The 23,806-nt window shown below is 49.6% G+C and overlaps 1 protein-coding gene across 22 annotated transcripts in view; it reads right to left on the bottom strand.

Moving 5' to 3' along the window:
* Window positions 1-23,806, bottom strand: part of RASGEF1C (RasGEF domain family member 1C) — an 80,496-nt gene that overhangs the window by 30,972 nt on the left and 25,718 nt on the right. For 15 of the 22 annotated variants that reach the window (XM_072840449.1, XM_072840441.1, XM_072840448.1 and 12 more), the window contains 3 exons: window positions 2,379-2,561; window positions 2,130-2,252; window positions 818-955 (listed from right to left, as the gene is read on the bottom strand). In XM_072840449.1, coding sequence (XP_072696550.1) covers window positions 818-955; window positions 2,130-2,252; window positions 2,379-2,555 — 438 coding nt within the window. In that variant the 5' untranslated portion in view covers window positions 2,556-2,561. Of the gene's footprint in view, window positions 1-817; window positions 956-2,129; window positions 2,253-2,378; window positions 2,562-5,079; window positions 5,199-23,806 lie in introns of all 22 variants that reach the window. The other 7 variants (XM_072840434.1, XM_072840439.1, XM_072840436.1 and 4 more) reach the window with 2 other exon arrangements.

The following is a 23,806-nucleotide window of genomic DNA, read 5'->3' as shown; positions in this document are numbered from 1 at the left end:
TGGCTCCCTATTGCCCATCCTGCCTTGGCAGTTTTCCTTTGTTTCACAAGCACCTGGCTCTGTCACGTCTGAACCACTTTGAGGCACGTGACTAGCTACCAGCTTGCCACATTCAGCGTCCTCCCAGGGCAACTGACCTGCATCCTCCACCCCCCACCCCCCTGCCGTGTTCTGTCCTAGGGAACACATCAGTGCTGGCCACTGGAGCACTGCTGGAGAATTGTTCTGGAGATTCTGCTACATTTGCTTCTTCTGACTGCGCCAGGAGACCTCCCTCTGCTTCACAGGGTCCTGCTCTGTATTCTGACCCTTACCCTGAGATGGGGGGATCTATGTCCTCCTTATACCTTTAAAGGTCTTCCCCCCAGAGTAATACAGCTGGGAGAACAGGGTAGAGTGGGGTACAGAAGCACCTGATGCCCACTACACTGGCTGTCTTCCAAGCCACTAGAGTACTAGGGTGGTACCTTGGGATGTGGTTTTGGCCACAGGGGGGCCCCCTCTTTCTTCCTCTGCCCCAACCAGGGCTCTCCAGGCCAGCCTAATGGGTCACTGACCAGTGGGCCTGATCACAAGAGCCCGTGAGTAGGTCCTTCCTCGCTTGCCATCTGATGACATGTATGAGTGCGGGGGAGGAGAGAGGCCTGGTTTCCCTGCCAGCTCTGCAGGCCTAATTTCCTGATGGAGAAAAGGGCTGATTTTACAGGGGCTACAGGGTACAGATGAGAAGATGAGGGAAGGCCTTGAGGCTGGCTCCAGGAACAGGCTTGTCTGCAGGGGTGCAGACAGGTGTAGGACTTGTGCTAGGTTTGCCTACCTCATCACAGGGGGCAATGCGGCCCATCACATCCTTCAGGTGCCCAATGGTCGACTCCTCCTGGAAGTCCCGCGGGAATGTCTCCGTCCATTCGGCCAGCAACTGGAGCAGTTTGGGGCCAAACTTCTGGACCCGGGCCTGCAAGACAAGCCAAGGAGCATCCTCGCAAGGTGAAGGGTGCCTAGAGGCAGGACCCCATCAGCTAGCGCATTGGCCACTCACTGTGCATCCTTAGCTGGGGTTGGGCTACTAGGGCAGTGCCTCTGGTAGCCAAAGGAGGTATGCCTTGTGCCTTCTCTGGGTCAGGTGACAGGGACATGACATAGGGATGGGGGCTGACCACATGGGGGAACAGCAATGGACAGACACATTTGGGGCAGTATCCTCTGTTGTGTTTGCCTGCTGGGCATTCCATCTCCCTCTCTGTGATAATAACATCTCAGCTTGCTTTGGGGGTTTCCCTCTCTCTCATCCCCAGCCCTTGGGGTTCAGGTGCAGCTGACCTTGCCCCAGGTCCCCTGGCATGGGCCCAGATCAGTGCTGGTCAAAGAGTACATGGTACACTCCCCAACCTGAACAGTGATTGGTTCACAGATGAACATGTCTCCTAAGCTAAGCCAATGAGATCGGGACTTGCATTGGAACCTGTTTAGAACGGGGCTTGCTCTTGCCATTGAATTGGGAAGAGTAAGTGGTGAGCCTGGAGTGACAGAGGCCACCTGTCATTGTGTGAGGAGAACCTGCCCAAGTGAGGGTGAGGCCGGCCCAGAAACAGAGCAGAGGGTTGGAGGGAGAAAGACCACATTTCCATCGGGGTCATTTGAGCCCCCAGGAGCTAGTGGTACTTGAGACTTTGCAGTTCCATGAGCTAGTAAAGTCCCTTCATCTTAGGCCAGTTGAAGTTGGGTTTCTATCACAATAGCAGCAGAGCTCGATCGACATACCTATAAATAGAGAGTCACAATTCCTGGGATCTGACCAGAGACAGAGTGAATATGGGGAACCTATAGAGGAGGGCAGGGTGGAACAGAGTGTGCAGAGGGCAGAAAGCCCAGCAGATGCTGCAGGGCCATCCCAGATGGCAAGGGTCCTACTGGTGGGGCTCTGGGCATGGTGTGAGCTCAGGGGCTCCCACAGGGCTTAATGGTTTAACTCTGTCCCTTCTAGCTCTGGGCCTCAGACATATCAGAAGCCCCCTGTAGGCTCCTCCTCAGGAGAATGGAGATAATCACTACCACTCCAAGAGGCTGATGCATGAGGGCATGTCAGGGGCATGTCTATCTACTCACGGGCCCCCTGCCCTGCCCCTTACCTTGTCCAGCACTGGCTGGTCCAGCTGTTGCTGCTCAATGCACAGGTGGCAGACTCGGGCCAGGAGCTCCTGGGGCTCGATGAAAAGGCGGGAGCTCAGAAGGAAGGTGAAGATGTAGGCTTTCTAGGGGGACACAGAGAAAGCAGCATGTACTCACAAGACCAGCCCCAGCCCTACTGTCTCGCCCATGCCTGGTGGAAGGGAGCCCACTCCCTGGTGCCCTTCCACCCCGCCGGGTAGGTCACCCACCTCAGGGTAGTAGTCAGTCGTGGGCACCAGGTGCTGGATCAGGGTGTCCAGGGAGGCTGACAAGGGAGCTCCATCCAGGAGGGACTGCCCGGCCGGCTCGCCATCCGTGGGCTCGGTGGGGGGTGGGCCAAGGCTGCCTGGAGTGACCATGTTGGAGGTGTTCAGGGTCCGGGGCATGCCTGTCTGCAGTAAGAGGAGCAGTTGAGGCACACCTGCGCTGGGGCCCGCTGGTTCCTCTGGGCTCCTGGCTCGGTGGTCATTCCTCTTGGTTTGATGCCTATCCAAACCTAGTGATCACTTCCTGGGAGGGCTGCTGGGGATCCCTCCCCCACAGCCTAGCATCCCTCAGGAACCAACCCTCCTCTACTCTTTGTCTAAGCCACTTAGGGACTGACTCTTTCCACTCCTACCCCTGGGGAAGGTTGTTTTTGACAAGGCTTAGATAATTAGCACATTGCCCCTGCCCCTGCCCCTGGCCACAAAAACTCTTAGTTCAGGACTGGGCCTAATCCCAACTGGAGGGTTCAGATGGCACCCTGGTGGAAGCTCTCTTCCACCTTGGGTCCCTGAGCTGGAAGAATGGCACTCTTGGGGCCATCTTGGCTCACAGAGCACCAGGGAAGTGGGCATACTCCTGAGTTCGTTGGGTGAGGACCTGCACACTGCTGTGTGGGCTTTTCCATTGAGTGAACCTGTGTAAACTGGGACTCTTGCAGGCACCCCTCCGTAGCCTGGCATTCTAGGCTCTTTGTGATTCAGACCCATTGACCCATTCAGCTGTCTCCCCCATGGGAAGGCTCTCCCACCGTGTCCACACCTCCATCCCTCTGGACATGGCTGAAATGCCACCTCCTCCTCGATGAAGCCTTCCCTTTCTTCCCTGCAGGAACCCTGACCCAGGCTGGGCCCGACCCCCCAGTGGGTGTCACCAGATTCTCCTTGTTGGCATTGGGGGCACTGGACATACGGCTTGTGGTGCCGGGGGCAGAGGAAAGCCCCCATAAGTGTTTGTATGGTGACGTCTCCACCCGAATCTCCTCCAGCGGGGGCTCGGGGCACATGCTCTGAGCGGACAGTGAGTCAAGGGTCTGGCTCACAGCAGCTGCCCATCCATGCATGTGCCCTGGACCTGTGTTTCCTCGGCCAGGTTCTGCATATCCCTGAGTGCAAGTCTCCCTGAACTAAGCCTTCAAGGTGCTCATGGCGGTGAGTCCTGGCCAAGCCTATGTCTGTTTTACCACCATTCCCCAGGCCGGACATTGAAGTCACCCCCAGCTTCTTAACTATGGAGTCCCGCAGGCTCACTACCAGGACCTTCCAGAGGACAGAGTCTCCCCATCACCCTGCTCACCCGGCCTGTGCTGTGCCCATCACAGATGGGGACCCAGGCCCATTTCTGTCTGTCTCCTGTTACCTCTGGGTTATCTGGCCCTGAAAGTAGAGTCAGGATGTGCAGAGTCAGAGCTGATGTTGGGAGGATTGGAAGAAGCCCCCAAGGGTGGCTTGGGAACCAGTGTGGATGGCAGCCTGCCCAGCCCTGGCCCCGGCAACAGTGGCAACTTTATTTTCACCTCCCCAGCAGCGCTGGAAGTATTCCATTCTTAGCTGATGAAACTATAAAATGTCACAAAACCACCTCCTGCCAACCCGGTGGGGAGGCTGCCGTGCACTTGGGCACACAGGGGGCTGCCTGTGCCCACTGGGGAGTGCTGGGCAGCTCTGGAGTGGGCGCCAGCTCTGCATCGTGCCCATGGCCCTGTGTGGGAGCCTCACTCCACAAGAAAGAACACACATGGGGCTGGCAAAGTGTGGTGCCTCCTCCTGGCACCTTTTCCCTGCAGTGTTGGGGCTGCCCTGGATCCCAGTCCAATTTTCACAAAGATGAGCCAATAGCATGGGTGAAGGTGATTCTGGAAACCTCTCTGCAGGACAGGGTGGTCTACCAGACAGTGTGGGAGAAGCCTTCCTGGGGGAGGCCAGGATCTTCAAGAGATGAGCTGGGAAGCACCCAGAACACCTCCAGGCCTGGCGTGCCACTGGGGCCTGGATGTGGAATGTTGGGCACATGGGGAGGGAGGTGGGCTCAGACTCAGCTCTGCTTTGGGACAATAGGCTAGAGGCTGGGGTGGGGCTGGAGACCAGACCATCATGATCCACAGCGATGTCCAGAGTGGACAGGTTGCCAGGGTCACCCCTCTGACCTCCAGCCACCCACTGTGTCCCCAACTGAGTCTCCTGGATAGTTTCTTGCTACAGTCTCTGGGTGCCTCCCTCCCTTGGCTATTGTGTGGAGTGGCACTGTTCTAGGTACTGTGGACCGAGCCCACTTTCTCAGAGCCGGTGGAGGAAGGCAGACAAGAAGCAGGCCAATGTGTGCAGACAGACTGTTCTACTGAGGCACGTGCTCCACAGGGTGTGCCCAGGCGAGGGGAGAGGTGGGTAATGGCTCCCTTTATAGAGAGGGTAGGTGAAGTCAGAGCTGTGGTCAAGGCCCACCAGTCTTCCTGCCCCTTCCTGCAGGTGTGCTGGTATGCACCAGGCTGTGGGAACCCACCCCTGGCCTCCACACGGGGACCCCTAGAGGCACAAACCAGCCTCCTCCTTCCTCCAGTAAGGGCTCCAGGCTGCCTGAAGCACCGAGAAGGGTTGGGGCAGGGGTGGTGCCATCTGTGCTCAGAACTGAGGACAGGAGACAGTTTACCTAGAGACTCAGCCGTCAGGCCCGGGGGCTCAGCGTGCACAAGAGCTCAGTCCAGCTGGGGGCGACATGCTGTGATCATGGGAGTGCATGCTTGGGTGGCAGGAGCCAGGCTGTGCATCCTGAAGAGACAGTAGTCAGTGACTAAGTCAGGGGTCAGGGAGAGTGCAGGGTGCTGGGGTATCACATGCTCATGTACAAAACACAGCCACATGAAGAGCGAGTGCCCCATATGCCCCTGTCCCATAAGGAGCTGCTTGTATTCACCTCCTGTCCATTCTTCCAGAGCTGCTTCATGCAAAGACAAAGAACTAGAAATACATGTTCCCCTCCTCTGTCTTCATCAGCATATTGTACACATTCTCCTGTGCTCTCTTCCCTGACAATGCATTTGGGGGATTCTTTCTTTCTTCTTTCTTTCTTTCTTTTTCTTTCTTTCTTTCTTTCTTTCTTTCTTTCTTTCTTTCTTTCTTTCTTTCTTTCTTCTTTCTTTCTTTCTTCTTTCTTTCTTCTTTCTTTCTTCTTTTTTTTAAAAAGATTTCATTTATTTATTCATGAGAGACACAGAGAGAGAGAGAGAGAGGCAGAGACACAGGCAGAGGGAGAAGCAGGCTCCATGCAGGGAACCTGATGTGGGACTTGATCCCGGGTCTCCAGGATCGCGCCCTGGGCTGAAGGCAGGCGCTCAACCACTGAGCCACCCAGGGATCCCTGGGGGATCTTTCCATAGCAGGGCAGAGTGTCTTTGCTTTATTTATTTGTTTCTTTGTTTGTTTGTTTATTTAAACTGTCCCATGGTATTCTATGGTTTGGACGTCCAGGGGTAATTTTTAAAAGCAATGATGGAGCAACTCAAGTGTCCACCGACAGGTGAATGGATAAACAAAATGTGGACTATCCTTACAATGGAATATTGTTCAGCCTTAACAAGGAATGGAACTGTGACACGTGCAACACCATGGATGAGGCTTGAGGGGAGTACGCAAAATGCGACAGGCCAGCTATAAATTGACGGACGCTGAGTGATTCCATGGAGATGAAGCACTATAATAGTCTTGTTCATAGAGACAAGGAGTTGGAATGGGGGCTACCAGGGCTGGGGGGCTGGGGGTGGGGGAGTTAGTGTTTAACAGAGACAGACTTCCAGGTTTGCAAGCTGCCAAGGGTTATGGAGATGGACGGTGGGGATGGCTGCTAAGTAATATGAATACATTTAACGCCACTGAACTGTACCCTTAAAAATGGCTAAAATGGGGGCACCTGGGTGGCTCAGCAGTTGAGCGTCTGCCTTAGACTCAGGGCATGATCCCAGGGTCCTGGGATCGAGTCCTGCATCGGGTTCCCTGCAATCCAGGGTGCCAGAGATGATGAACGAATGATGACGTGAGGATGCTGTTACACATCTGTTAGTGGGGTGTCTGCTGCCATTGGGGTGGTGGCGAAGAAGGCTCAGTGGTACAGGAGGGAGTACTGTGCACAGAGCTCGATCTGCTTACTGGAGCAGAGAAGACTACAGTGGGGCACTGAAATGGGCGTCATTGATGTGCATCCCTACCACCCTGTCGGTCCGGTTGTTGTGACTTTGTGTCATTCCTTCGAGCTCAGTCATCAAAGTCATGATGATGACAGGCCCCAGGAACACCTGGACGGATCCCAGGGCCCTGTGTGGGGATATGGTTCGGGTCAGGGGCGTGTCCACCCTGCGACAGGGTCCCTGTCTGGTACACATCCAAGAGGCACCAAGCCACTCTCTGCAGCTGGAACTCCCAAGCCCAGTCTCTGACCTGTCCAGTGCAGGTTCTCTTGCCCCAGGACAAGCCACTCACCGGGCCTAAGCACACACTGGACCTGCCCACCGCCTCCCAGACGCTAGGCCTCAGGCCAGCCTAGGTCTTCCTGCACTGTGTGTGGTCTAAAAGGGGCCTGGCCGCACTCACTGCTGTACCCTTGGGGCAACCCCACCCTCGGCCTGACACAGCGGGTGCTCAGTGTGTGATGTTCAAGTGACTCAGCGATGCTCAGTGTGTGAGGAAAGAAGCTTGCGCTGGCTGGCCTTGGGGTCCCCAATGCCCTGTGTGCCCTGTGTGACAGCCAAGTGGTATCTATTCATATATGCAAAGCTGGTTTAACATGAAAAAAAATCAATCACTGTAATCTACCATTTCAACAGGCTAAAAAAGAGAGATCATATCATCATATCACTTGACATTAAAACAAGCTTTTGACAAAACCCAGCACCCATTCATGGTAAGAATTCTTAGCAAAGTAGGAATGGATAGGAACTTCCTCAACTTGATAAGGAACATCTGTGAAAAATCTACAGTTAAGAGCTGACTATATCTTAAAGTAATATGTTTTTCAATAAAAGATAAATAATTGTTAAAAATTTGTGACCTAACATATTCTTCAGGTGAATTTCTCATGCTTTCCTGTTGAATGACAACAATACTAAATAAAAAGCTTTCATGTCAAAAAAAAAAAATGCACACAGGGCATTTGGGCTGTGGGCATTAGCCTCAGGTGCTGCGTCTCTTTCCCAGCCCAGACCCTGGCTCTGGACCCAAGGCCACCACCCCTGGGGCCTCCAGCTGTCAGGTCTGCGTCCTCCGTGTACATTGCCTTTCCCTGTGGCCAGAACACCAGGCTTTTGCTGGGGGGAATGACCATGCCCTCTGCTGAATATGGAAGGGGTGGTGAGACCCACAGGGAGGCTCCACCCTCACCTGGCCAGGGGCAGGCACCGACCCAGGCTGGGCCCATCAGGCGCTGCTACCCTGAAAAATGTACCCGAAGGGGGCCCAACCTGAAGATGCCTGACCCCTGCAGGCAGGAGTTGGTTTCTGAGTCACAGCTTCCCCTTCCTACGCATGTGCTTCTGCCTTGGTTTCCCTGCTCACGTTCCCTACTCCTGCTGCCCGGCCCCCACCCATCAGGTGCATCTGTCTCCTGTGTGTAGGTCTCCAGGCCTGGCATCTGGGTGTCCTGGGGCTCCCACCACAGTCACACAGGTGGCCAGGCTGTGTTGTGTCAGCAGGGAGCGGGCCCCCTGGGAAAACCACCCTGCAGCTGAGCACCCTTCCTTCTGGAGTTGTGCTCAGACCCTGAGACCACTTGCCATCGGGGTCTAGGGTAGGACAACTTTTTGGGGCTGTGTGGTCCAAGCCTAACTCCTGTATGGGAGTATGGGAGACAGGGGGAAATGTCTGCAGGGATAAGCATTGGACCAGGTGGGATTAGAAGGAAGGTACAGACCTAGACGATAACCTTTCTTTCATTCCCCAACTTTTGACAGAGATATGTGTACCCAATATCTAACTCTCTTCTTCACTGGAAAACACAAAAGCTGACCTGGCAAGAGGCTGGCAATGGCCCTGGGGTGCTCTATGTTCATCCCCCCTCCCCCAGTGTGAGGTTCTTAGAGAGAGGCCAGAGCTGTGGCCACAAAAAAAAGTACAGCTCCACTGGGCTCCTGGGAGGCTGACCACATGCTCAGATCTTCCAAGTTTAAGGAATGCTAGGACTCCTGACTTGTATGCTTGGTATTCTGATTTTATTTATTATTTTGTTTTTCTTGGGGTGGTGTGGAGCAGAGGGAGAGGGAGAGAGAATCTTAAGCAGACTCCACACCCAAAGCCCAAAGGAGCCCGAAGCAGGGCTTGATCTCACAACCCTGAGATCACAACCTGAGTGGAAATCAAGAAATCAGACACTCCACTGACTGAGCCACCCAGTAGCCCCAGGTACTCTGATTTTAAAGGTGGCAATTAAACCTATTTAAAGAAAGAAAAAAGCCACCATGAGGGCCACACTGTGAGACAAAAGCATATTTAGAAACAATATCTTTAGCTCCCAGTCTGCAACCACCACTCTGTTGTCACAGTCCCCAGTAGTGTTGGTTGGCATTAAAAAAATCTGTAAAAAATGGAAAGCCATAGAACCTATGGAAGAAAAGCATGCAACTGGTCAGCAAAGCGTGTCTTGGGGCCTGAAGAGGAGATGTGCTCTCAGGCACCTCTGGGGGCTGGGTCGGGTCCAGCTGAAGGGACAGAGACAAAGATGTTCCTAGAGGATGGCTCTTTGCTTCTTGAAGAGTCTCCTGGGCTTTTCAAGTGCCTTCACGTGCTAAGAAAAGGAATATTCCCTCCTCTTCGGTTTAGGGAGAAGAGTCACGAAATTAAGTGCATAAAGAGCCCAGCATCATGCCTGCCATGGAGATGAAGGGGCCACCAGGACCAATCCTCCCAAGGGCCCTGGAACCACAACACGGGGTGTTATTCCAACTGCTCATGGTGCTCTGTGCCAGAACAACTTGTCACCTGGGTTCCTGCGATATACCAGGGTTTCCAAGCTGGCTGTGGCCTGGATGGCCCTTTCCCCTGCTCATCCAGTCCTGTGGCCACTGGGCCTTTGAGAGCAGCTATGAATGGCTGCCAATTTAGCCATGCGGGCTAACATATGGCCACAACTCCAAATCGGAGCCTTCTGCCTTTGCCTTAGTATGTAGCAGATTGTGTACATCTATACCTCTCAACCCATCAGCCCCTCACTCTTACATCTTTTTAAAAAATCCTGGGAAACTATGCTTAACATCAAATTTGCCATTTACCTATTTTCAAGGGTACTCCTCAGTGGCATTAAGTACACTCACACTGTTGTGCAAACATCATCACTACCCACCTCCAGAATCTTTTCATCTTCCCCAACTAAAACCCCACATCCATGAAGCAATAATGCCCTGTTCTCTCCTCCTCCCAGCCCCTGGCAAGCACCGTTCTACTTTCTGTCTCTGAATGTGACTATTCTAGGTCCTCGTATAAGCGGAACCATGTAGTATTTGTCTTATTGTGACTGGCTTATTTCACTCCACATAATGTCCTCAAGGTTTATCCATGCTGCAGCGTGTGTCAGAATGTCCTTCCTTTTGTCAAGACTGAATCATATGGTGCGCACGTGCACACACATACACACTGCATGTTTTCTCTATTGCTTTATCCACCAATGGGTATTTGAGTAGTTTCTACCTTTGTCATACTGTTTTCCACAGCAGCTGCACTATTTCTCATTCCTTCTGACAATGGAAAAGGATTCCAATTTCTCCACACTGAGGCCCGTTCTTTTATTTTTTTTTTTAGCACATTCTTTTTTTTTTTTTTTAAGTTTTATTTATTTATGATAGTCACAGAGAGAGAAAGAGAGGCAGAGACATAGGCAGAGGGAGAAGCAGGCTCCATGCACCGGGAGCCCGACGTGGGATTCGATCCCGGGTCTCCAGGATCGCGCCCTGGGCCAAAGGCAGGCGCCAAACCGCTGCGCCACCCAGGGATCCCTGTTTTGTTTTGTTTTGATAGTAGCCATCCATCAGGGTGGGAAGTGGTATCTCATTGTGAACCTTGATTGTGATTTTGTGTTTTGCTAGTGACTGGTGATGGTGGGCATCTTCTCACGCTCATTGGCCATTTGCATATATAACCTTTGGAGAACGGTCTATGCAAACTCTTGGCTCATTTTTGAATTGACCAAGGTTTGAAACTTTGTTTTCTTTCAGAAATTTTATAGTTTGTGGTCTTATGTTTAGGTCTTTAATAATCTATTTTCATTTTTGTATGTGGTATTAGGTAGGGGTCCAACTTCATTATCTTACACGTGGATATCCAGTTTTCCCAGCACCATTTATTGAAAGCAGTGTCCTTTCTCCACTGAATGGTCTTGTTGAAAATCATTTGACTCAATATACAGGGTTTGTTTCTGGGTTCTCTATTCCATTCCATTGGCCCATATGCCTGTCTCTATGCCGGGACCACACTATTTTGATGACTGTAGTTTTGTAGTAAACCAGGAAGTGCAATTCCTCCAACTTTGTTCTTTTTTTGAGATCATTGTGGCTGTTCAGAGTCCTTTGAGATTCCATCTGAATTTCAGGATAGAGGCTTCTATTTCTGCAAAAACACCATTGGAATTTTGATAGAAATTGCATTAAATTTGCAGATTGCTTTGAATAGTACTGACATCTTAACGAAATTAAACCTCCAATCCACAAATACGGGGTATCTTTCCATATTTATTTGTGTCTTCTCTCATTTCTTTCAGCCATGTTTTATACTTTTCACTGTATAAGTCTTTTGTTTTCTGGGCTGAGTTGATTCCTAACTATAAATCCCTAAGTCTATTCTTTTTGAAACTATTGTAAGTGGGGTTGCTTTCTTAATTTCCCTTTTTGATTGTTCATTGTTAGTGTGTAGAAACACAACTGGTTTTTTTGGTGTTGATTTTGTATCTTGCTATTTTGCTAAATGAATGTTAATTATTAGTCCAATAGGTGTGTGTGTGTGTGCATGTGTGTGACAGTGTGGTGTGTGTTTAGGGTTTTCTACATATATGATCATATCATGTGCAAAGAACTAATTTTACTTCTTCCTTTCTGACTTGACTGCCTTTATTTTTTGTTTTTTTTGTGCTGACTAGAACTTCTAGAGTTAGATGCTTAACCAACTGAGCCATCCAGGTACCCCTGAACTTTTTATTAATATATGATACCCTTCCTTGTCTCTTGTAACCATTTTTTATTTAAAGTCTATTTTTTATTATTATAGCCACCCCACTCTCTTTGAGTTACCATTTACATGGAATATCTTTTAATTCTTTGGATTTTTGGATATAAGCTGAGTCTCTTATAGACATTGTATAGTTTAATCATGTTTAAGAAATCCAGTCTGCCAATCTCCGTCCATGTAATTGGAGAATTTAATCCATTTACATTTATTTATTTATGTATTTATGTATGTACGTATGTATGTATTTATTTAAAGATTATATTTATTCATGAGAGACACATGGGCTTTGGCCTTTTAAGTCCCCTGGAATCCTCTTCAACCAGTACAGATTGCAGAGGGAGAGGTAGAGACACAGGCAGAGGGAAAAACAGGCTCCCTGTGGGAAGCCCAAAGAGGGACTTGATCCCAGAACCCCGAGATCATGACCTGAGCCAAAGGAAGATGCTCAGCCACTGAGCCACTCAGGCATCCCTCCACTTACATTTAAATAACCAAGGAGGGATTTACTTTTCCCATTTTGTTATTTTTACTACATGTCTTAGCTTTTTGTCCCTCACTTCCTGCATTACTGTCTTCCTTTGTGTTTAGATAATTTTATAGTAAAACATTTAAATTATTTTGTTTCTTTTTGTGTATATTCTATAGCTATTTTCTTTGTGATTACCATGGGGTTGACATTTCATATTTTGAAGTTATGACACTCCAGTTTGAATATCAATAGCATACAGAAACACTGCCTTGCCTCATTTCATTTATTGATGCCACAAAATCATATCTTTATGCAGCATGTGTCTAAAAACATAGACTAGTGATTATTTTTTTAACAAAAGAATACATCAGTCTCTATAAAATCATAGAGAAAGCAAAAGGCAGAGTAACAAATCAAAGTTATCATAATACAGGCTTTTATAACTAACTGCCCATGTATCTATCTTTACCAGAGATCTTTATTTCTTCATATGGCATCAAGTTACTAACTAGTATCCTTTCATTTCAACCTGAAGGACTCCCTTTGGTATTTATAGTAGGGCGGGTCTAGTGGCAATGAACTCCCTCAGCTTTTGAGAATGTCTCAATTTTCCCCTCATATTTTAAGTACAGTTTTGCTGCTTAGAGGGTTCTTTTTTTACTTTTGACAGTCTGAATATATCAACCCATTGCCTTCTGGCCTCCAAAGTTTCTGATAAGGAATCTGCTGATAATATTATTGAGGATTCCTTGTATGTGACAAATCACTTTACTCTTGCTGTTTTCAAGATTTTGTCTTTCAACAGTCTGATTATAATGTATTTCAGTGTGGGTCTCTTTGAGTTTATCCTACTCGGAATTTGTTGAGCCTCTTGCATGTTTATATTCAGGTTTTTCATACATTCTGCCCTGTCTCTCTGTTCTCTTTCTGGGACTCTCACAACATGTGTGTTGGTCTGCTTAATGGTGTCCCACAGATCCCTTCAGTTTTGTTCATTTTTCTTCAATCTCTTTTCCCCTGTTCCTCAGAATCAATCATTTCAATGGTCTCATCTTCAAGTTCACTGATTTTTCTATCTGCTCAAATCTGTTTTTGGAAATTTCTAGTGAATTTCTCATTTCAGGTATTGTATTTTTCTGCTCTAAAATTTCCTTTCGGTTCCTTTTTATGCTATTTATCTCTTTATTGATATTTCTATTTTGTTCATATATAGTTTTCCTGACTATCTGACTTTAACTTTAGCTCTCTGAACATCCTTAAGATAGTTGTTTTAAAGTATTTGCATAGTAAATTCATCACCTCATCTTTCTAGGGATAGTCTCTTTTACTGTTTATTGTAGGTCTTGTGATTTGTTATTGAAAATAGAATGTTTGAATCTTATAATGTAGTAACTCTAGAAATCATATTTCTGCAGCATTTTCTGTTTTCTTTTTTTTTAATTGCTTTAAGGTACCCTTTGTCCCAGGATCAGACTGAGGTATAAATTTAAGGTCCTTTACAGGTCTTCTCTGAGCCTACACCTTTCTCTGGGCATGTGAAGTGACTTTCTAAATTTCCCTGTATACGGGGTTGCTTTTGAATATCCTAGTCCTTAAATGTCTGGCTTCCAAAAGAGGAAAAAGGGAAAAATGAAGAGGGAAAGTAACAGGTTCTGGCTCTTTAAGTCCCCTGGAATCCTCTTCAACCAGTACAGATTGCAGCAATGGTGGCCTGCCTCCGTCTGCACCTCTGTGATCAGAAACAGCAATAAGCATCAGAACACAGATTCCCCAGTATTTGCAGGACAAGGCCCTTATTGCCCACCTTGGTTCCACTAGCTGTGGATAAGCTACTCCAGGAACATATGCATGGCTGTCTGTTCAGAGGCTGGGGTGGTGGTGGTGGTGGATGGGTAGCTGCTACTGTGTTAAGAGCTGAAATTGACAAAATTAATGAAATTTTCCAAGGCTTCTTATGGAAGTTGAAAGTCCAGAATAGGTTCCCGAGTTCTAAAATGGTTACATCAGATGGATTGTGCTGGTTCAGCTAACTGATGGTGAAGACTTGGTGCTTCCTGCTCCACTGTCTTTCCTAATAACCCTCCTCTCCCCATTGTATCTTTAACTGGATATTGCTATTGGATTTTATATGTGGATCTTTTATTTTAAGGTTTTATTCATTTATTCATGAGAGACACAGAGAGAGGCAGAGACATGAGTAGAAGGAGAAGCAGGCTCCCTGCAGGGAGCCTGATGCAGGACTCGATCCCAGGACCCTGGGATCACGCCCTGAGCCAAAGGCAGATGTTTAACCATAGAGCCACCCAGGTGCCCTATATGTGGATTTTAAAATCTCATTAGTTCTAAACAGTCTTGTTTTTCCATAATACAATTATGTCTACAATTAATGGTGACTTAATCTCTTCCTTTCTGATGGTTAAATCTTACTTACTTTTCTTGTCACAATATATTAAACAGAACTTTCCAGGACAAACAAAGATAATAATGCTGGTGAAAATAAGCATCTTATATTGTTCTATCAGGGCCAGGTGTGCTCTGGGGATTGAGCTGAGAGCCTTTCTAGGATGATGTTCCTAGTCCCTCTGCAGGTTTTTGGGAGGACCTGGGGCTATACGGTTCTTGTGTGTGTCCTGAAAACCCCAGGTCTCTTCCTTTCCTCATAAGAAAGAGTGCCTGTCCAGTCCAGCTGGGCCTCCTCAGAGCCCATGCTTCAGCCTTGTTCAGTTTTACTTTTATCTGTGCAGAGCCTACAGGAGCTCCAAGAAGAAGCCTCAATTACAGGTTTCCTCACAGGGTCCACATCAGACATACTCCCCAGATACCGTGTTTGGAGCTTCAGCCAGACCAGGGCATTATTAAAAGAGCCAAGTGGGCATCTTTGCTTGGAACTGCTTCTGCAGGAATGGGGACAGTTCCTGTACCTTTAGGGGGTGGGGAGCTGAACTTGAGGCCTTTTCCAAGGATCTTGGATAAAGTGCCTGTGCCACCTGACCCGGACAGTTTCTATGCTCCAGAGGCCTCAGTTCAAGAGAAAACACGTGTCATGCTTTATGCGTCTTTTGTTCTCACATGTCACTTAATCCTTCAAACAACCATATGGGAATGATTGCTGACTTCATAGTTGAGAAAACCTGGATCCTAAAAGATAGGATCCCAACCGACATGCTTCCTTACTTCCTGCAACCCCTTCTGCCCACTGGCTAGAACCCTGCTTAGGGTGGGGGTGGGGCTTACTGGGTTCTGGCCAGTGAGAATGCCACATCCCCTCCACTCACCCCTGACCAGGGACCCAAGTTATCCAATCAGAGTAAATCCTGGGCCTTGTTGGGAGATCACCCTAGAGACATGTTCCCTTGATATGTTTTCCTCTCTACACTTTTACAAAAATTATAAGAGTCTGTAAACACACCTACAATTTAAATAATAAGAATTGTCTATTACTATAACTAGATGAACATCTGTGAATTAATACCCAGGCTAATATAGAAAGCATTATCAGTACCTTAAAAATCTTTCATGCACCTTCCCAAATCAAGCTGACTGCTCAACCCTCAACTCTAGCTGATGACCATCCTTTGTGCCAATCATTCTTTGCTTTTTATTATAGTTCTACCTGGGTTCTATCCCCCAGCAATACACCACCTAGTCTTGAAAATGGGGGCAAGCACACATGAGATATCATGGTTCAATTTCCCCTTCTCTGGGAGTTGACAAGGCCCCTTCTGGGGAAGTTGTGAGCAAGGTCACAAGTAGTCTTGGGAAACATGCGTCTCTTCACAGTTGGGTGCTTAGCAAAACTAAGGTGGGGACGAGGCACTGGAACGTGCAGCAGAAATACAGTCAGAGGGAATGGGCTGCCATGCTTCCCGCTCTCAGGGAAAAGCCGAGAACTTCAGTGAGTGACACCCATGCCCTCAGCAGAGCGTGAGGGAAGAGATCTCAGGAGCACATGGTCAGGACAGGCCAAGTCCTCATGAGAATCTGGGCCAAGCTGCCCTGGGTGTTCTGTCTTTGTTTTAAGAAGACAGCCTGATAGAAATGGGGGGATCTTAGTGATGACCATCTCTCTGGGGTCACACAGGACAGCTCAGCTCCCTCCACATCTGGTGCAGAGCTGCCCTTGGGGATCTCTCCATCATCCGCCAAGGGATCCCCTCCTCATCTCTTATGTTGGGTCACCTGCTTTCTATACCTTGTCTCCTCATCTTTCTTGGCTTATTCTTTCATTTTGATGGAGCACTTCCTCCAATTGCTTCTTGAAAATTGATCCTTAGGGAGAAATTTTTGAGACCTTATATTTTTGGAAACGTTTTTACTTTACTGTCATACTTGGTAGTATGATGGAAAGCTCAGTGGGTATAGAATTCTAAATCAGAAATCATTTTCATTAAGAATTTTGAAGGTATTGTCTTCTGGCTTCTTTCTGAGCTTTGTAGATATTTTTGGGTCCCAGTAGGGTGATTGGCCATTCTGGCTTTCCCAGGACCATTCAGCTGGTAGCATTGAAAATCCATATCCTAAGAAACCCCTCAGCCCTAGGCAAACCAAGATGGTTGTTTGTCATAGTCCTAAGTGTCCTGAACTTTCACAATGATGCACCTTGTACAGGTCACTTCCATCCCTTGTGTAGAGCACTTGCCAGTGTCCTCTGCTGGAAACTCAAGCCTTCAGTGCTGGGATATTTAAGCAATTACACTGAAGACTTCCTCTCTTTCCTTTGTTGGGAACTCTTACTACTCATGTTGGACCTCCTGGACTTGTCCTCCCATCCATGGTAGGCTTTTTTGGATGTGAAAGAGTAAATCCCATCACCTTTTCTTCTTTCTTTTTCTTCCTTCCTTTCCTTCCTTCCTTCCTTCCTTCCTTCCTTCCTTCCTTCCTTCCTTCCTTCCTTCTTTCTTCTTTCTTTCTTCTTTCTTTTCTTTCTTTCTTTCTTTCTTTCTTTCTTTCTTTCTTTCTTTCTTTCTTTCTTCTTTCTTTTTTCTTCTTTCTTTCTTTCTTTTTTTTTTAAAGGCCAATTTGACCTGGGCCTGTGTCGCCAGAAGTGGAAAGAATCTTGATGCCAAACAATTGCTCCAGTGACACTCCTGCTTGTGGGGCTAACAGCTGCCCACCTGTGGCCTCATTTATCCCATAGAAGGTGGGCAGGGATGTACCAGTAGAACTCTTTGCTAACTTGGAGATAATTCCTGTAGGTTTCCCCTAGTTGCTGGTGAATCCATCCTGCACCCTTCTCAGGTCCCTCCTGCAAGAAGCCATCCAGCGCTGCCTGGGCCTGAGGAGCAGAGAGGGGTCAGTGAGGGCTCCAGGGTCCAGTCAAGGCATCACTTCCCTCCATGAGCAGTTGGCCTCTGGCTCCTCCAGACTGGGCACCCCTTACTTTCCATACACCCAGGCATGTTGTTCTATGGACTGAGACATACTTTTCCAGGCTGTGCAAGGGGTGGGTTCCATGCTGGAAAGAAGGTTCTCCGTGTTGGTGACACATACTGGCCACCGCTTCACCACCTGGGGTCCCTCCACCTGGCTCTGTGGAGCAGAGCCTCCAGGGAAAGACCATCAAGCTGCTTTCCCACATTCTCTCATCCTAACACAATTCCAGTGTCATCCCCATCATCCAGGTCAGCCTCGCCTCTGTGAAGAAAAACCTGGCTCCCTATTGCTGATAAGCCATATGCAGTATGCCTGTCACCAATGACACACGGTTAGGAAAGCTTTTAAAATGCCTTTAGAGCCAGGACACCTGGGTGGCTCAGCGGTTGAGCATCTCCCTTTAGCTCAGTGCATGATCCCAGGGTCCTGGGATTGAGTCCTGCATCGGGCTCCCCACAGGGAGCCTGCTTCTCCCTCTGTCTGTGTCTCTGCCTCTCTCTCTCTCTGTGTCTCTCATGAATAAATAAATAAAAGCTATTAAAAAATACATAAAATGCCTTTAGAGCCGATGGGTAGAAAATTAATCTCCAATTAGGAGCATAGGGCAGAGAACTGAGAAGACTACCTCCTTCAGCAGGGGCAGCAATAATCCACCCACGACTTAAGAACCTGCCAGTGAAAACCGGCTGATCCCTAGTGTGGATTCAGGAGCATTTCCCTCAGATGCTCTAAGGCTTTGGCGTTGGTGTGCTGCTCTTGACGCACATACCCACAGCAGAACACAAGGTGGTGTCACCAAGAGGGGGCACAGAGCACCGAGGTGGGGCGCACGCCTGTATTCAGCCCACTACCCTGGAAGGTTGTGGATACTGAGAAGAGGAGAGGCCTCACTTAAGAGAATAACCAGTTTCCCTATGGTGACCACCACCCCACCTGCCCACTGCCCCCATCGCCAGTGGAGCCCCGGGAAGGAAGGAAGGAAGGGTCAGCAGAGAGCAGAGCAGTAGAGAAAAGGGGACTGTCTGGGTCTCTGCATTTCATATGCCTGGGCCAGACACTGTGGACATGGACAGGTCACCTCCACAGCCTTCAAGCTAGAGAAGTGTCTCCCAGGCAGGGAGGGGTGCAGAGGACCCTGGGGCCCGAAATGTGGATCACCTGCATGGCCAGATGGGGCCGTGGGCATCCCCAGTGTGAGGTGCCTCTGACATCTAGTGCCTAATCCTAGCTTCCCACATCTAGTTCCTGGATGCAGCCGGGGTTGCTCAGATGTCCATACAGATCGGGACCTGCACTCCTAGAGCCATAAGGACTGTCCACAGACAACAGCAACCTGGTTTCCTGCTCACCGGCCCTGCCTTCTTTCTGAAAATCAGAATGGTGTTTGCTTGCCACCTGCTCACGGAGACCCCATGCAGAGGCTGAGCATTCACCCCTGAGTCTCTGCAAGTGCCAGGTGATAATCCTGCTGGGCCAGGAGATGGAGATATTTGCACTCCATGCCCAAACACTCTGGGGGCCCCCAATCCTGGGCGGTGGACCCAGGGGCCAAAGACCACATACCAGCATGTAGAGCAGATGCAAGAGGGAGTCTCAGATTCTCAGAGCCAGAATGGAATGATCGTCCTGGCTTTGATCCCCTCTGGGCTACCCTGAGCAACAAAGCCAGATGGCCTTTCATTGGTGACATTAAAAAAAAAAAAAGATTTTACTTATTTATTCATGAGAGACGGAGAGAGAGAGAAAGGCAGAGACATAGGCAGAGGGAGAAGCAGGCTCCCTGTGGGGAGCCCGATGCAGGACTCAATCCCAGGACCCTGGGATCATGCCCTGAGCCGAAGGCAGACGCTCAACCCCGGAGCCACCCAGGTGTCCCTCATGGGTGACATTTGATAAATGATACCCCTGGTCTCACTAAGGAACTTTCTCTACAGGCATGTATTGTCACAAACTGAATTATGTTTATTGCTATTCACATGTTGGTGTTTTAAGCTACTTTCATTCCTCTGCCTTTCCACATACATTTCTGAATGACCTTGTCCTATCTATCAAAAAAAACCCTGCTGGGACTTGGGATCAGAACTGCAGTAAATCTGCAGATAAATTTGTGGGAGAATTGATAATGCTCCAACCCATGAGCCTGGTATGTTTTTGATGTCATTGATTTTTATATTTATCTTCATTATTTACTTCCTTCCACCCGCTTTGGGTCAATTTTGCTTTTTTCCCCCTTAGTTTCTTAAGGTGAAATTTGTAAGTATTGATTTAAGACCTTTCTTCCCTTCTAATACAATAATTTAATGCTATTGGTTTCTTCTAAGTACTATTTGAGGCACAACCCACAAAATCTCATGTAATGTTTTCATTCTCCTTCAGTTCAAAATATTTTCAAATTTGCCTCGAAATTTTCTTCTCTGTGGACTATTTAGAAATGTGCTGTTTAATGTATAAATGTCTGAAGAGTCTTCTGTTTTTGTTTCTATATTTTGGTTATATAGTTTATATGTTACATAAAATAAAACTATATTATTATATTTTTTATTCAATTTGTATTATATATCATTGTGTATATATCTTTGATTTCTATGATTTGAGGTAATACACAACCGTAGGATCTTGCTTTCCTGAGCTCTCTTTTTCTAAAATCTCCATGGTATTTTGCAGTTTCCTGGAGCTCCCCTTTTCGGTTGGCCAGCCAGAAGGCACGGGCTTTAGTCACCCCCCTCTGCTGAGCACTTCCCCATGACTATACCTGTGTCTAGAGGTAGGAGGACAGAGGGAGAAAGAAAAGCAGTGGGTTCCTCTTGCCTTCCGGGGGATAAGAGCTCTGCTTGGAGAGGAAGGTGCCCCACATTTGGTGGGAGAGGTAGAGTGGAACCAGCCTGGAACCAGAAGACTGGTGCTTGTATTTTATTTTGCAGTTTTATTCTTTTTAAAAATTAATACTTGTTTTTGTTACATGAATTAAAAAAACATTTTTTTAGAGATTTTGTTTGTTTATTTGAGAGAGTGTGTGTGGGGGGGTGGGCAGAGGGAGAGGGAGAAGCAGGCTCCCCACTGAGCAGGGAGCCTGGGATCATGACCTGCGCTGAAGGCAGATGCTTCATTAACTGAGCCACCCAGGTGCCCCTGCTACCTGACTTTTTACAGTCACTTTCTATTTATGGGAAGTGATGTTGGTGATTTAGGTAAGAACATAAAATTTCATCACAGAATATATTCACTTTAGTAAATGAATTGATTTTACAAAAAAAAAAAAACCAGCAAGATGACGCCAGACCTATGTGCTTGCTTGCTGTGTCCCAGACATGCCATCCACACTGCTGCCTCTGACTCAGGCTTTTCACTGTCTCCTCTGTTTTAGAACACCCTTCCCTTTGTTCCCTGGAGGTCCAGCTGCAGGGTCCCCTCCTGGAAGGGACCTTCAGAACCACAGCAGACAGGGGTGAGGGGTGCTGGGGTCAATGCAGAGAAAAGGTCCTTTGAGCCACTGGGGCTCAGAAGGGGCCACATCCAAGAGCCAGTCAGCTGGAGAAGAGGTGCTGTTGGCAGGTGGATGTGAGCAGCAAAGAAAGGCGCAGGCACCTCCCTGAGCCTCAGTCTCCCCCCACGCCCAAGGGGGCTAACAGGCCTGGGTCAGCTCAGAGCGGCTGGGACTCAGCACCAACACTGAGCATCCCGTTACAGGCCCAGGCCCTTCCCTCAAGTCCTTCTCAAGGCCCGTGAGTCCATTGCCTGGGCTCCGGACTGCCTCTCTGACCTTGTGTCTGATTCTTCCCATACTCTCCATACTCCCCTCTCACTCCTGCCTCAGGGCTCTGTGCTTGCTGTGGTCCCACTGGGAATGCTCATCCTCCGGGCCTTCCTCTGGTAGCCGTCCTGTACCCCCTCCCCTGGCTGCTCGCCATGCACTCACTGTACCCCGAGCCTCATTTGCTGTCCTGTGCCATTTATCTGAGTGTGAAGTTCTCACGTGCCTTTTATCTACTTGCTCATCACCCGTCTTCCCCACATGGCCGTGAGCTCCTTTGGGGCACAGTCTTTTCAGTCCTGCTTGCAGCTGTGCCCCCAGCATCTGGACCAGGGCTCTGTCAATCAGTGCTTGCTTGCTGGGTGAACACAGGGACAGGTGGATGGGTGGATGCACGGATAGTTGGCTGAGGGAATGACAGTCACTGGGAGGTCGCTGGCCGCAACAGCCCATGGAGGAGGGTGGAGAGAGTGCTTGGCAGTGTCTGGCAACCAGCTGAGGCTGACAGCGGTGACCAGGCTGCTCTGTGGCCTGGCCAGCCAGGCAGCAGCTGCCAGGGAGCAACATGGCCTATTTTGTGAGGGGAACAAGTGTCTTATTTACACGGAGAATGAATATCAGACTGTGTGAAGAGCACATTTGCCAGTGAGATGTGTGAAGGGAGGACTGGGGATGAAAGCGCTAACTGTTCCTGCGCTGAGAATCTTTCAGCCCCACAGGCCTCCTGCTAGGCCACTCCTCCAGTCCTGACCGCCTCATAATGGTGGGACCCCTGCCCCGGGAGGGCTCACCACCCTCCTGTGAGCACTCAGGGTCAGCTGCTCCTAGTTTCCTCTCCCGTTAAATCTTCTGATGGCTCTTATGGCCTCCGCCCTCCTTTGGTGCTTTCCCTCCTCCCCATGCTGCACTGGAACCACCCAGACCTCCCCACTGCCCTGCCCACCCTGCAGGCCACTTGCCCTGTCTGGCTCTGAGTCCCTCTCTGTGTGGCACCTGCTCACCGGGTCACGTTCCTCTCCTGCTCCCGTTGTCCTCAGGGCTGAGTCTCTACCATGTTGGCAGCTGTGTGATCTGTCCTCAGGACTAACCTCAGTGGGTGTGTCTCCCTCCTGTGAGTAGAGCCAGGATGACCCCCCCTGTGGCTCCTGCTCAGGTGTGGGCCTGGAGGGAAGGGGCTCTCATAAGCACCTTGAAGCCTCTCCAAATCAAAGCCCTTGAGTCCCAGGAAGTGGAGGACAGCCTGGGTCAGAAGGCCATGGCCCTGGTTCCAGGATGTGGGAACCCCACTATGAGACACTGGCCACGGAGGCCCTCCATTCTAGGCCTGCCCTCCATTCACCTCCTCAGGGAGGAAGCACCCAGTGAAAGGAGCATAGGGGAGAAAAACCATTCACAGCTCAAGTTTTGTGGCTCCTGAGCTATAAGAGCCTGGGACTTTTGGGTTCCCCCAGCTGCACCCACAAAGGCAAGGCTCAGGCAGGAGTCATCTGGGGCCTGCAGCCTGGAGCAGGCAGGACAGGGGGCATCTCACATTCAGATGCAGAATGGAGGACCGTGGGGCAACCAGGATCACGGTCCTCCCTCCCCATAGCCTGGGGCCAACATCACCCTTTTGGGGGCCAGGAGACCCTGGAGTTGACAAGCATCCTGAGGAACTCAGAACCTGCCTTTTTGGCCGAGGGCCTTGTTTTCAGGAACCCTGGCGGCACTGGGCACACCGACTCTACTGCCCCATCTCCCCGCTGGTCAGCCTGGGCCACAATGGCATGCCCAATTCTGCAGCAAAAACAGCAGGTTCCGTCTTGGAGCATCTGCGGGAGTCACCCACGCCTCCCGACAGACACCTCAAGGGCACCTTCGGGGAGGAGGAACGGTCGGCAAAAATAAACACTTTTATTTCTCCCTGCAGCTTCTGGGAGTTGCTTCAAAGAATGGTCTGGGGAGGCAAGCCTGTGAGGCTGCTACTGGCTCTGTGGCACCCAGGGGTGGGGGGCAGCATGTGGCCCATGGGGGGTCTGCTCCGCTGTCTGGCTGTGAGATAGCCCCCTCACCTGGCTGGGCCTCAGTTTCCATACCTGTAAAGTAGGCTCATCAGACCTCCCCCACCCGGTAGGTAGACATACTTGGGTTGGGAGCAGGGTCAGTGCTGCACCCATATGTTCTGCCCACCCCCCGCCCCACCGCTCCCCAGGGTGGGCCGAGGAGGACCAGGGGAACCACCTTCTCTGCCAGCCATCTTCCTCATCACACCCCAACAGCTGGGGGGCCGCCCCAGCCTGTCCCCCGCCTCCCCACAGGCAGGACTTGCTCCCAGAGCAGGCTGCCTGGCCTCCATCACCACTCGTATTGTCCTGTCCTCTCTCTGAGCCTGGCCACGTGCACCTGGGGCTGTCCCGGTCAGGGCCCGGGGATCCCAATCCCAGGGTGGCTGAAGAGGCCGGGCCCAGAGCGCAGGGGTGCTCCACATCAGCGCAGAGTGGGGGCTGCACGGAGCTCACTCCCCAGAGCCACTCATTTCCTCCTAACTAGAGGTCCGTCAAGGGTCTAGAGAATCTTAAAGGACAGAGAAATCATTTCATTTCTGTC

The sequence above is a fragment of the Canis lupus genome, chromosome 10 (genome assembly GCF_048164855.1).
Source record: "Canis lupus baileyi chromosome 10, mCanLup2.hap1, whole genome shotgun sequence".
Lineage (NCBI taxonomy): Eukaryota > Metazoa > Chordata > Mammalia > Carnivora > Canidae > Canis > Canis lupus.
The sequence above is the reverse complement of the archived record's forward strand: the minus strand, read 5'-3'. Positions and strand labels throughout refer to the sequence as shown.